Source organism: Polypterus senegalus, chromosome 17 (genome assembly GCF_016835505.1).
Source record: "Polypterus senegalus isolate Bchr_013 chromosome 17, ASM1683550v1, whole genome shotgun sequence".
Classification (NCBI taxonomy): Eukaryota; Metazoa; Chordata; class Cladistia; order Polypteriformes; family Polypteridae; genus Polypterus; species Polypterus senegalus.
In genome coordinates, this window is record NC_053170.1 from 15,722,750 (window position 1) to 15,737,245 (window position 14,496).

Here is a 14,496-nt window from a genome sequence, read left to right on the forward strand (position 1 = left end):
TGACTCTTTACAGATTTGTGTTGCCACTAATGGGACAAATGCCCTATGTGAATATAGTTGGAGTCTCAGTTGAGGTGTAATAATGAAAAACTGTCCTTATTTTATGTGCGCATTTCTCACTTACACTGTGGCACATATGTCCTGGGGCGCTAGTAATGAGATTGTCATTTTTTTTGCACTTTTTTTTGATGAGACATATACCTATTCCTAACAGAAGGGAGATTCAGGTAATAGTAATGGGATCCTGCAGGTAGGAGGGTAAGTTTCAGATTATCACCATTCAATGACTAATTTATAAAGGGATACACAGGAGCTGGTACTAGTAAGTGGTCAGTGGCCTTTTGTTGTAACAACTAAACACAGAAATGATTTTAGGTAGGTGCACTGAAGTCTAGAGTCTACTAGGAAAATACACCAGTAAAAAATGGAGACCGTGTCCTTAGACTCTTAGGAAAAGCATTTTATCTAAAAAGGATCCTGTTGTTTATTTTTTAAATGTATATTTTTGTTGTACTGTATGTGATTTATCTAAAATTCTTTTAGTTTAATGTAATATTAATGTTTTCAAAATGCAAAACAATGTTATGCCATAAATGGTTTTTGAATATGACAGAGAGATGGACTGAGGGAAACAGACATTGATATGAGAGAGAGAGAGAGAGAGAGAGAGAGAGAGACAGAGACGAGATACGTGGAAGAAGTGTGACTTGGGAAATGCAGATAATATGCCCCATCTGTGTAAGACAGAGTTTGCAGTACTAGTTTAAAGTCAAATTCAATTATTTTTAAATACCTTCACCTAAAAAAATACAAAGAAATTTACTGTATAAAAAATACTCCACAGACTGTTTATTTGCTCACTATGATCTTCGTATTAAGTAAATCCAAAACAAACAAGCAGATCTCCATTGCCGTATTTTGAAACAATCATTCAAATGGTTGGGTGCAAAGCGACCCATGAATTGAGACCCCTAATAGTGCAAGTAGACACATATACCTGTCTTGTTGCTGGTGCAGTATCTTATGTGGATGTCTAGCTGTTTGCTTTTTGTTATCTTGTTCATGAATATGTGAAACAAAATGATACAAGAATCCTCATAGATTCCATTTACTAAATGGTGAAGTACTGAACCTCACTGGACGTGCAGTTTTAACTCTCGCACAGGTCAATGACCTCACATGCTGCTTTGAATCAGGAAACATCTCTTTAAAACCTGCAGGGACACCATTGTTGGATTTATATGATGTCGGGGACACAGAATTCAGTACTCCAGATGTGATGGTGTCAATATTATTAGGCTTCATGTGAGAATGAGCAGCAGAAAATCCAAGATAAGACTCTATTACACCAACTTTGAATATATTTTGATATAGCCATAAGGGTTGATGCCAAAAAGTCCCAGTTATTTTTTTTTTTTTAATAACATTTCTATTTTCATTTTCTTATTTTTGCTGGCAAACTTGTGCAAATTAATGCAGGCCAGATGTTGTGTAAAACTACGTCAAACATAATTGGGGAAATAAAACAGGTTAAACCGAACTACGTCAAGGCTGACACAGACAAATATTTAATTGGTCTTTGTGTGTGACCTTAAAATTGAATGCCACTTAGAGTAAAACATTAAACATTATCAGACATTTTGTGACCTTAAATTTTGAAAATCTATTTTAAGGAATTTTAAGGCTTTAAGAATATTTGAGAACGATAAATAGGGATATCTGGCGCCAGTTGATTGTTTTATGGTGCATTGATTCTCCATTTTCAAAATGGCCAATAAGTGTTAAATAAAGTCTGTATCTTATGTTTACTAACTTGGCAAACTTTTGTTGCACGTTTGTGTACCATGGCTTAAATTTCAGTGAGTGATTGTGGGTTTTGGGGCTATTATTTCAAAATTCTGTATGGATTTAACTTTGAAAGCACAAAAAATATGGTTTCATTATTGCCACATTAATCCTATTAAGGAATCAGTTTTAGAATTTGAAACAATTTTCATATCTGCTTTGAGTGTGCGATGATGTGACCAATCTTTTGCAAACATTTTAACGTTTACTGTTACACATGTGAATGAGGGAGTTACAAATGATAGCTGAATGAATTACATTTTTAACACAGCACCACACATATCCCTGATAAAAGAATGAAGGCCTCTCATTTTTCTTCTGAATGGAAGGTATGTGGCTGCAGTTGTATATCCACCTTCCCTCCGTTTTCAAACCACCTTGTCGCTACTGGCTAAGGACTGAATATAAAATTCTATTAATAACTTACAAAGCTTTAAATGGCTTTGCGCCTGACTACATCAGTGACCTTCTCCATCACTATGCTCCTGTTTGCCAACTAAGGTCCTCCGATTCTGGCAATCTTGTCCCACACTTACCTGCACTGGGTGACATGGCCTTCAGCTGTATAGCTCCCAGACTTTGGAATGACCTTGCTTAATTAGTTAGATCAGCGGACTCTATTCATTCTTTTAAAAAGCAATTTAAAACTTGTGTTTCGTCATCTTGCCTCCTCTTTCAGTTCACCTCTCTGTCTAGATGCTCAGTATAATGTATGTGTGTGTTGCATGACAAATGATGTTATTTGCTAGGCTTTTCTTTTAGTATCGCATTTAGTATTTTACTTTGGTTCGTTCTGTATCTATCTGTTTTAGTGTTCCATTCAGGAAAAATTTGTACCTGCTGCTTCTTTCCGCGACTCTGTGAAGTGCCTTGAGCACAGGAAAGCACAATTTAAATAAAATGTTTTATTATTATTATTAGAATACAACAGTGATGAAATAAGTTGCTCCTTATCTATCCATCCAGTTTCCAACCCGCTGAATCCAAACACAGGGTCATGGGAGTCTGCTGGAGCCAATCCCAGCCAACACAGGGCACAAGGCAGGAAGTTGCTCCTTATGGCCATTCTAAATTAAAATTTATTTGGTTAGTGTTTCAGGATATCAGCATTTAGTATGATATACAGTATGTGTAACTCAGCTCATAAGGCTTTGAACCAAGTGGCAAAACTCTCTAATGAATGAAGAACTGCTAAAACACATTATTAGTAGGAATGACAAGGCAGCACATGTCACTTCAAAAAATGAATCAACAAACACTAAATTTGTGTGGTTCTTTGGGTTTGTGAAGGCAAAGTAATGTTCATTAGTAAAACAACTATACATTACGACTGTGGTAAAAACATATAAGCACATATCTGTATTGTACAGGAGCTGTCTTCATTTTGGTGTAATTTATACAGTTAATGTCAGCCTAGTTTTATGGCTAATTCTGCATAAATAAAGAAATGTAAACAGTAACAAAATCTGATAACTTAGAAAATGCACCTTAAAAATAAAACACATGCAGTTTTACAGGAATTCTGCAATAATGGATTTGTCTTCAATTGATAAGTTTGAAACCACAAAGGTGGCCTTAATGTTGAAAAGGTCAGGTGGAAACAAAAAAAAAGACACAGAGAGAGTAAGAGATTTGGGAATTAAGATATCAGGAACATGTGACATTTGACAGCTGACTATTTGACTTTTCCATGAAATATTACTTTCACTAACCAGCTAATCTATACTAATAAAAGGCAAAGCCCTCACTCACTCACTCACTGACTCACTCATCACTAATTCTCCAACTTCCCGTGTAGGTAGAAGGCTGAAATTTGGCAGGTTCATTCCTTACAGCTTACTTACAAAAGTAAAGCAGGTTTCATTTCGAAATTCTACACGTAACAGTCATAACGGTCGATAACGGTCGACAACATCTGCCATGTTGAACTTTCTTATTCATGGCCCCATCTTCACGAAATTTGGTAGGCGGCTTCCCTGCGCCAACCGAAACCGATGTACATACTTATTTCGATGGTATGACGCCACTGTCGGCTGCCATATTGAACTTTCCAACGTCACTAATATTCCAACTTCCCGTGTAGGTAGAACGCTGACCCCATCTTCATGAAATTTGGTAGGCGGCTTCCCTGCGCTAACCAAAACCGATGTACGTACTTATTCCAGTGGTATGATGCCACTGTCGGCCGCCATATTGAAGTTTACAATGTCACTAATTCTCCAACTTACCATGTAGATAGAAGGCTGAAATTTGGCAGGCTCATTCCTTACAGCTTACTTACAAAAGTAAAGCAGGTTTCATTTCGAAATTCTACGTGTAACGGTCATAACGGTCAACAACATCCGCCATGTTGAACTTTCTTATTCATGGAGCCATCTTCATGAAATTTGGTAGGCGGCTTCCCTGCGCTAACCGAAACCAATGTACGTACTTATTACGGTGGTATTGAACTTTCCAACGTCACTAATTCTCCAACTTCCCGTGTAGGTAGAAGGCTGAAATTTGGTACTTATTTCGGTGGTATGATACCACTGTCGGCCGCCATATTGAACTTTTCAACGTCCTTTGTTACTTATGGGCCCATCTTCAAGAAATTTAGTACGCGGATTCCCAATGCTAACTGAATCCTACTTACATACATATATACGTCCATAGCCTGCAGCTCGGTCACCGTGTGAGGCGGCGTTGGGTCCCCCTTCCCAACGCCTCTCACGTTGTTGGCTGCCTGCCTATATAAGGCCGTCTGTCGCTCCAGTCTCTACATTCCCTTCCTTGCTTCGCCACAGGATTCACGTCTCCCTGCTGATAGCTACAGCATTTTTATTTAATCCACGGCTTCTCCGCTGTTTTTTTGTTCATTTATTACGATTATAGTTATTGTGTAGGTATTTTAGACTTACTTTACATTGTTCAGGTACCCATTTCCTTTATCATTCCAACCGTACCCGCATTAACATGTCTATCGAGGTGATCACCATCGATCAAAGAACTGTCACTTACCGAGTGGTTTCCATGCCCGGAGATGGCACCTGCCTTTTCCATTCTCTTTGTTACATATTGCACGGCCATATAAGGCTCACTCTTGATATCTGGAGAAACATTGTGTCTTATGTATTGAATGACTGGGACAGGTTCAAGGTGAGGACTGATGACGGTACAGGAGATAATTATACTACACAGGAGCACTAGAAGAGTGAAATGTTTAAGCCCTTCACCTTTGGATCTGCATGTGAGTTGATGGCTGCCGCTGAATTGTTCGGTGGTTGCTTTCAAGTGTACCGAAATGGCCAAATATTTTACACCTTTGGACAACCACCAATGCCTCTTAAACATCTTAGATTCACAGGTGACGATTTCAGCAATGGACACTTTGATGTTTATAAATGTTTAAACTCTCAAAAGCTGGATGTGAAGTTATCGATGAAACCGGTTGTGTGCTTACAACGCTTGTCAGATGCCGAATGTCACTTCAACACAAGTCCTACAAATACTGTCGTAATTGAAACAAACCATGAAACTCAAACTGATTATGACAGCAGCAATCCAAGCCGTGAGATTTGAAACAAGATTACTGTTCACATGGCCAACTGTACGTTGCATGCTTAAGAGTAAGCTCAATGCACAGCTTGGTCATATTACAACCGGAGGGCCGAACTGACAATGTGGTATACAAAGAGATCCTTAACAAATAATTATTGGTATATTTTCCCTCAGTTTAAAAAGGTTTAATTTTCTTCTTAATAAAAATTTTAAAGCAGTACTTCGCCGCTGCGAAGCGCGGGTATTTTGCTAGTGTATATATAAAAATCACATCTGCAAATTTTACAAACCAAACAAAATAATTTTCTGATACACCTAATTTGAAAGTGCTTTGCTACAAAAGCTTTAAAGAGATTCCTGAACAATCTTGGCATTCACTAACTCATATGGCACTGGTATAGTAATGCTTGCATTTCTATTTTTTACCACTGATTTAAAGAAGTGTTTCTTTTTTATTTTTTAAGATTGATTTTAAGCAGCTGCTGAACAGAAAATGTGAGTGAATAAATTTAATCCATGCAAATGGCTAAATAAATGATGAAGTCTGTGATGCAAAAAATTTCAGTCTTTATCAACTCTATACTAACCCCCCACAAATTCAACATATGAAATTGTAGCCCTGGTATAGTGTCAACATCATAAAGTTAATTCGAGTCAGATGAAGTCACTTGGACATTAGGAATGAATAACAGACTTTCAAAGTCTGAACTTTTGTACAGTATTGATGTTCAACTTTAATGTACACTATATGGACAAAAGTATTGGGACGCTTGACCGTTACACCAACAGGGACTTTAATGACATTGCATTCAAAAACATAGACTTTATTATGGAGTTGGTCTCCCCTTTGCAGCTATAACAGGTTCCACTCTTCTTGGAAGGCTTTCCACAATATTTTGGTGTGTTTCTGTGGGAATTTGTGCCCATTCATTCTGTAGAGTATTTATGAGGTCAGGCACTGTGTTGGATGAGAAGGTCTGGCTTGAAATCTCCATTCCAGTTCATTCCAAAGGTGTTTGATGGGGTTGCGGTCAGAGCTCTGTGCAAGCCAGTCAAGTTCTTCCACACCAAACACATTCATTTCTTTAAGGACCTTGCTTTGTGCACTGCGGTACAGTCATGCTGGAATAGAAAAGGGCCTTCCCCAAACTATTTCCACAAAATTGGAAGTATAGTGATTTCCAAAATATCTTGGTATGCTAAAGCATAGTTTGCCCTTCACTTGAAGGAGAGGCATAGCCCAAACCCTGAAAAACAGCCCAACACCATTATCCCTCCTCCAAAAAACTTCACAGTTGGCACAATGCAGTCAGGCAGGTAATGTTCTCCCAGCACTCACCAAACCCAGACTGCCCATCTGACTGCCAAACAGAGAAGTGTGATTCGTCACTGCACAGAACAAGTTTCTAGTGCTCCACACTCAAGTGGCACTGTGCTTTACACCACTCCATCCAACGCTTGGCATTGGACTTGGAGATGCGAGGCTTGCATGCAGCTGTTCAACCATGGAAGCCCACTCCATGAAGCTCCCACTGCACAGTTAATGCCAGTGGAATTCTGGAACTCTTAAGCTATGGAATCAGCACATCGTTGGCGACTTTTACGTACCTTGCACCTTAGCAATCATTGACCCTGCTCTGTGAATATACGTGGTCTTCTGCTTCTTGGCTGTGTTGCGGTTATTTCTAAATGCTCCCACTTTCCAATAATACCACTTACAGCTGACTGAGGAATATCCAGCAGGGATGAAATTTCACAAACCGTCTTATTGCAAAGGAGGCATCCTATCACAGCAGCACGCTTGAAGTCACTGAGCTCTTCAGAATGACTCATTTTGTTTCACATTTTTTTTGTAAATGGAGACGGCATGGCTAGGTGCTGATTTTATACACCTGTGGCAATGGGTCTGACTGAAACACTTGAATTCGATAATTAAGAGGTGTGTCCCAATACTTTTGTCCATTCAGTGTAACTCAAATATCTTTTTTAACATGGCAAGAGCGGACAATGCAATTGTGCTTCTTAGTGACTGTGCAACAAAAGCCATGCATAAAGTAGAACTTTCCTAGCATCTGAATTCAGTGAATATTTAATACTTTGCCCACATAATGTAATGAAACATCTTTGAGGAAGAATCAACAGTGATAAACAAAGCAAATAAAGAATTTATTTGTTTAATGGAATTGTAAGCATTAAGGTCAAAATGATCTACTAAGCAGGTAATATAATAATTAGCTGTTGGGGCAACGTATTTATTAGCTAATCAAGGAAACTTGGAAACACAAATTGCCTCCCAATTATAATGAAATGACTTAAACTCTTATCTAATACAGAGAAAATCACTGATAGAAGCATGTGTTTTGTTTTACAAAAAATGCCAACCCCGTTACCCCCCAATGCTTCCACAACAAATCATGATGATGGCTGGGCTTGTGTATGTAATGTAAACACCCAAAGGAACTGCATGAGCCACTAGGACTTTTGTTCAGTTTCAACTCACTTCCTTCGTGTTCTTCGAGTAGAGCACTGCAATGGCACACACTGATTTTTACATGCACAATGTAAGCAAATCATTTTCCTGGGCTGACATAATCAGACATTAAGAGGATTATTTGACTTATTTTGCAATAAAAAAAAGGTAAATAAACCCAACACGTGAATACATCAGGTCATATTGAAAACAGGCAGAATTCACAGGGCAATTTAACAATGAATTAAAATTTATCATGTAAAGCACTTTTGACAGTGGCCATTGCTACAAAAGTGCTTAATATAATAACCATGCACTTGAAAAAATAAGAATAAAGCAATAACTAAATAAATATAGCAAGAACCGGTAGGCATACTCTATTAAAATATACATGACAGACAGCAGTGATGTTCACCTGTCGTGAGCTGAGGTATTTTGCAGAGGTAGTGCTGTTAGAGCGCGAGGGAGGCAAGGGCTTTTGTCGAGTTGTTGGGGCCTTCTCCATGTTGTCAAGTCTGGGTATGCCCGTAGAGTGTGCTTGCAGAACTCCAGGGTGAAGGTGACTCCTGGAGGGGGGATGGCTGCCTTGTGGCACCTCAGCTTCTATCTCCTCATTGTTGTTGTGGAGGGTCTAGCAGGTTCCTAAAAACAGTAAATGTATGGGCATCTGAACAACTAGCAAAGAAGGCAGAAATTTCAAAATAAGTCATTGCTGAAATGGATGTCAGTTCTTTTTTTTTTTGCAATAGTTAAACTAGTACAGAAATTTAAAAACATAACAAAGGTAGCAAATTTTCACATTTCTATAGGCTGTCCCATCATAAATGGCAGACAATAATATTACCCACACAAAAGTAAGCCATAATCCTTCTTATCTAACATGGCTCTTTTTATTTATTGTATGCATGGCTGGACAAGAAATCTGTACAAGAATAAAAGAGAACATTGTGACCCAGTTCCTGATAGTAGATGGCTTTTTATTGTGTCTATCTCCTGCAAACAATTAAGTAGGAGTTACAGATAGATAAGAGTTATTCTGCCACCAAGAAAGGACAAACTATGAGTGGAAAAGTGAAGTAAATTATGGGAAATTTAGATCTGTCAGAGCTCTGGAGGCAGCTTACAATAGCATTTGGTGTCTTTCCTCCAAAGATGGCATCTGCAATGCCAAAGTCCCCTAGATCCTAATAACCTCCTGCTGTGGCGAGCACTCATTCTTTTCCTTTAGTATTCTTGGAAAAAAAATACTAAAGAATCATGTGACTTTCAGATTTCCTAAACTTGTGAATGATGACATTTTCAACATGGCTTTATTCCAACAAAGTTAAACAGCCATACACCTACAGCTACTGATGGTATTTTGATGCTTATATAAATAAAACACAGATGCTACAATTTTAGTTTGGCACAGATTAAAAAAAAAGAAAAAAATATATGTACAGTGTTTCCTTGCTTCTGATAAACACATTTAGGAAGTACATGGCATTGATTAGTGACTTTTCTTTAAGAACACTGGCAAGTAGATCTCCAGATACTGATCTATACTGCAACAGAGGAATCCACAAAAGTTAGAATATGAGGTTAGCTTCTGCTGGCGGACTTTCTGGCTTACAGAAGTAATGTAAAATAAGCCTATCCTACACTTAAGTTTAAGAAATGTCCCACAGGTTTTGGGGAAAATTTTCCCATAACCGTCAGATGGCAGGTTCCCCACATAGGAAAGATGGAGGTCTGTGTTTTATTATGTTGAACAAATGGGATTCATAGACTTTAAGGGTACCTGACTCCTTAAGTACATATGTGAACTGAGAAACACAGGGAGGCCAGGAACAACCAGAGGGTGCTCAAAGGGAAAGGTTAATAGATTCTAGGGCAGCATTTCAGGACCTTGACGTAGCCCCAGGATGGGGCCACAAGCTTACTAACATACTAAGGTTAGAGAGATAAGATAGAACTTTATTTTTCTCCAGGTTGAATTATGTCCTTTTACAGTAGTGCTATAAATAAATAGGTAGATAATTAGGTAAAGAAATAAATATACACACATACTTTGGTCTGAATACACATCTGAATGACTATAAATCAAGAAAATTAAAAAGAAAGAAAACGTCTGACTTGGTTGTCAGAGTCATCGTGAAGTGTTATTGCATATTAATGAGCCCCAGTAGTGTTACTGGACACACTTCTGCTGAAAGTCCTCATTGGTGTGTCAGAGAAAGGATGTGCAGCATTGTTCATAACGGCACTCAGGTTTGTTGTAACTATCTCCTTTGCCATGACCTCTGGGGCTCCAGAGTGCACCTTTTAATTGAGTCTGCCCTTAAAATTGGCTTTTTGATTCTGTGTGCCTCTCCAGAACACCAGAGTGTAAAAAAACTGCACTGGCTATCGCAGAGTTATAGAAGATGTGAAGAATGTCACTTCCCACATTAAAGCCATATCCTAATTAGTTCATCTGTGTTCCAAGACCAGACTAACCTTTCAATAATGTGGACCCCCAAGTACTTGTAGGAGTGGACCACCATCTTCTTCCACCCCCTGAATAGTGACTGGACATAGAGGCTCTTTGGTGAGGCGAAATTCAATAAGCAGTTCCTTGGTTTTGCTGATGTTAAGATGCAGATAATTCTCTTTAGGCGGCACAGTGGTAGCGCTGCTGCCTCGCAGTTAGGAGACCCGGGTTCGCTTCCTGTGTGGAGTTTGTATGTTCTCCCCGTGTCTGTGTGGGTTTTCTCCGGGTGCTCCAGTTTCCTCCCACGGTCCAAAGACATACAAGTTAGGTGGATTGGCGATTCTAAATTGGCCCTAGTGTGTGCTTGGTGTTTGTGTGTGTCCTGCGGTGGGTTGGCACCCTGCCCGGGATATGTTCCTGCCTTGTGCCCTGTGTTAGCTGGGATTGGCTCCAGCAGACCCCCGTGACCCTGTGTTCAGATTCAGCGGGTTGGAAAATGGATGGATAATTCTCTTTATCTTTGCACCAAAAAAACAAAGTTCTCCACCTGACTTTTAATCTCTGTCTTGCCCCCTTTATCAATGCACATTTCTGCAAGTGACATAACCTGGTGTTATATTTGTTGTCGGAGGTGTACAGAGTGAAGAGAAAAGGAAACAGGACTGTTCGATGTGGTGCTCCAATGTTGCTCACATCTGTATCAAAGACACAGTCCTTGAGTCTTAGAAACTGTGGTCTGCCTGGCAGATAGTTCATTATTCAGGGCACCATAGGCTCATCCATCTGCTCATATCTGAGTTTTCCCCATAGCAGAGATGGCGGGATGGTACTGAAGGCATGGTTGTAGATAGAAGAGAACTGGGCAATAGTTCAACTTCCAGGTAGGTATCCTTGTAAGAGAGATAGAGAGAGAGAACTGCAGTGGGTGTGTGATTTTGCACTGGTGACATTGTATTTTCAAATAGTGAGCAAGAAGATGAGCACCACCAGCTTACTGAAAGGGTCATAAACCTGTATAGTTAGGCCAAATGTGGCAGTTCGGGTTTCCTTTCAGTGCTCTTCTGCTATTTCTTCTTTTTCTTTAAGACCAATATTTTGATAAAATCCTAATACTAACAATTTGTGTTCACTGCATGTATCTAGCTCTGCATGCCAAATGCTCAGCTGCAGTACATGCCAGCTGCCAAAATCTTTAGATGCCTGAACAAGTCAGCAAAAATTACCGAAGAATCTGAGCTTCTACAAGGGCAAGTAAGCATCACCTCTGGACTTCTACAACAGCTGTCTCATGATTACATATTTGTCACCTTATCTACATAACTCTTTGTACTCCTCAGCAGGAACCCACGGAGAAGCCAAAATCTATTTTCTATAACGATACTAAACTAGAGTCCCCTCTGTGGGAAGTTTGCTTTCTTTTCTAGCCTAAATCAGATACCTAAAATTCCTAAACAAAATAAAGCTTGATATTTTTAAGAATTATTCTTCATTTTTAAGAAAAATTCAGACAATGGAGCCCCAATGACCCTTCATATTCAAACAGCATGATGTTCATTAAGGAATTGATTAGTGTCAGTGGCCACTACACTACACAGAAACGTCCACAGCAAATGGCCCAGCATTTGAAGATTTCATAAAATCCAGACAAAAAGAATACACAAAAATAATAAAAAATAAAGAGTGGACAATTCTCCAAATAAGTTTAAAACTTACAGAAGTCAGGATGACAATATGTTGGACTATTATCTAATGCCATCTTTTTCAGAATAGACTACAGCAAATGAAATTGTTGCAGTGGTTGACACAGGTCCTGAAAATAGTTACACAGATCAATAGTTGTGTCATTACTGTATGTTATAATAGTGGTACAACATGTCAGTCTTTGGACTGAAACCAGAAGACTGCCATTTCAAATGATTTATTAATGATTTTGCTTTTTTTTTTTTTTTTAATTGTTTAAACAGAAAAACTAATTATCATTGATTTGTGAGGAGAATCAGCAGCTCAGTAGTTCACAATATCACTCACACATACAGTAAGTGCACTGTCATCTCATTGGCACTGCAGTAAGGCTGTTCCAGAGATCATATACAATCTGTGGAGGCTGGCCCGGACACAGACAGGCGGGCACCGATGGTTCAAGCACCAACACACATTTATTCATTCGAATATTTACAGTGCACACACACAACCCAGTATTCCCGTACCAATCACTCACAGTCCAGGCCCTCAACAATGCCTTTCTCTCTTCTGACCGTCTCCACTTCACTCCTCTCCTTTCCTCCAGGTTTCGTCCTTCTTCCACCCATATCCAGCTCTCAAATGGAGGGAGGTGGCCCCTTTTATCCTTACCCGGATGTGCTCCAGGTGCCTTCCCAATGAGCTTCTGCCAGCATTCCCTGGTGTGGCAGAAGTGCTGGCTGTGCACCCGGAAGCACTCGGGGTGTCCCTGGTCTTCTTCCCCCCGGGTATGGCGGAAGTGCTGAGGACCAGGGCTCTTCAGGCATCTGGGCGCACCCTGGCGGTGACTACGGGCCCCTATAGGGTTGAGCTTCCATGCTCTTTTCCCATGGTCCCCAAAGCCACCAGGGCGGTCGCACCCTCGTGGTCTGGAGGAGGCGTAATCCTTCCTTCAGTCCTTCTGGGCATACCGGCTGGGTACCACCCCAGCCGCTTGCCACAAATCACAGTCACGTTTATAATAAAAGTGGCTGGTACATTATGTGGTGATGTGAAAGGGTGTTTATTAAGCAATGCGGGCACATTATTAGCAACATAAAGTGTTTCTCCAAACTGAAATTTGTAGATATCCTTCTCTGTATCAGCTTCATTTCAGAGAGTGTAAATATGTTCATTAACTACATAAAATACTTTGTCATTTGTTTTTTTCTGTTATGCATTTAATGTGGCAAAAATATAATACATCAGCTGTGCAGGCTTTATTCTAAATTCACTTGAAGGGCTAAAATGAGTTAGGAATATTGCCTCATTTTCCACTTCTTTGAAAATGGTGCTGTTGCACAAATCTTTCAAAATGTTCTTTCATCATTACTTAAAATACTGATGTTCAACGTCCTTGCTTGACCAGTCTCCAAGACATTTTCAGATGGTCAGCTGCCCTGAACTCTTACGAATCAGACAGATTCAACTAACATGGAGATGACAACAGCAGGAAGTTCACTTTATGTTGGCAGCTACATACTGCAGGTGCACAGATGAATGGCCTACCTGTGTCAACACACAGAATGCGCCGGATAAATGCAGCCATAAAAAAATAAAAAATAAAAACAGCAGCTAAAGACAATGCCTAAATGAATATAACAAGGGTGACTACAACATGCTACAATAAAAGCATACCAGAGGAGAAATAAGAATGATCAAATTAGATGTGAACTATCATTGAGTGAAGTGCTAATTACACTTGGTAATTATGTAGCAAAAAGCTGAGTCAGTGATACAGAGCAGAGTATGCTGGACCACATAAAATGAACACAGCACGCTAAACTTTGTTGACTGGAACATTTGTGGGATATTACAAAGTCCTTTTCATGCCAAGGTTTTTTGCTTTTATGATATGCAACAACTAAAGCATTCAACGTGTTTTTATAAAAATGGTATTACAAAACTGACCCAGGGAAAAATGTTTTGTGATGAATTACATTTTTCTGTCTTCCAGGATTGTGAAAGTAATTCATTCTGGACGAGCTGCTTGTTTCAAAGAAGGAGAGAAGTTTTTATGTAAGTGGCCATTTCTAATTCTACAGCTTTGCCTTTCAGTCTTCATAATAAAGAATGTTATACTGTATAGTGAATTCAGAAATGTACAGTTCAAGTTATAGTGCAAGATAATTGAACAGAAACAGCCATACAAAAAAGTCAGGACATTTTATAAAAAGCTACTAAATACAGAAAGCAGTGATTTTAAATCCTCTTTGACCTGTATTAAATTGAAAACAGAAAAATGACAGTTTTAACTTGCATTCCTGAATGCAGTGACACACTGTGCTTATTCTTAATAGTTTCCCAAAATGTTTCTCTGCACATGTGATTATACTGGTCACAGAAACATTTCAGTTTTAATGCAATGTTGTTGAAATGTTGTCCGTATATTGATTTGGCAAAATTTTACACCTGATGCCCTTCCTGACGTAACCCTCCCCATTTATCTGGGCTTGGGACCGGCACAAAG

General features: G+C 39.3%; 1 protein-coding gene across 3 annotated transcripts in view; it reads right to left on the reverse strand.

Moving 5' to 3' along the window:
* Positions 1 to 14,496, reverse strand: part of osbpl7 (oxysterol binding protein-like 7) — an 80,808-nt gene that overhangs the window by 38,749 nt on the left and 27,563 nt on the right. For all 3 annotated transcript variants that reach the window (XM_039739342.1, XM_039739343.1, XM_039739344.1), the window contains exon 2: positions 8,271 to 8,497. In XM_039739342.1, coding sequence (XP_039595276.1) covers positions 8,271 to 8,360 — 90 coding nt within the window. In that variant the 5' untranslated portion in view covers positions 8,361 to 8,497. The remainder of the gene's footprint in view (positions 1 to 8,270; positions 8,498 to 14,496) is intronic.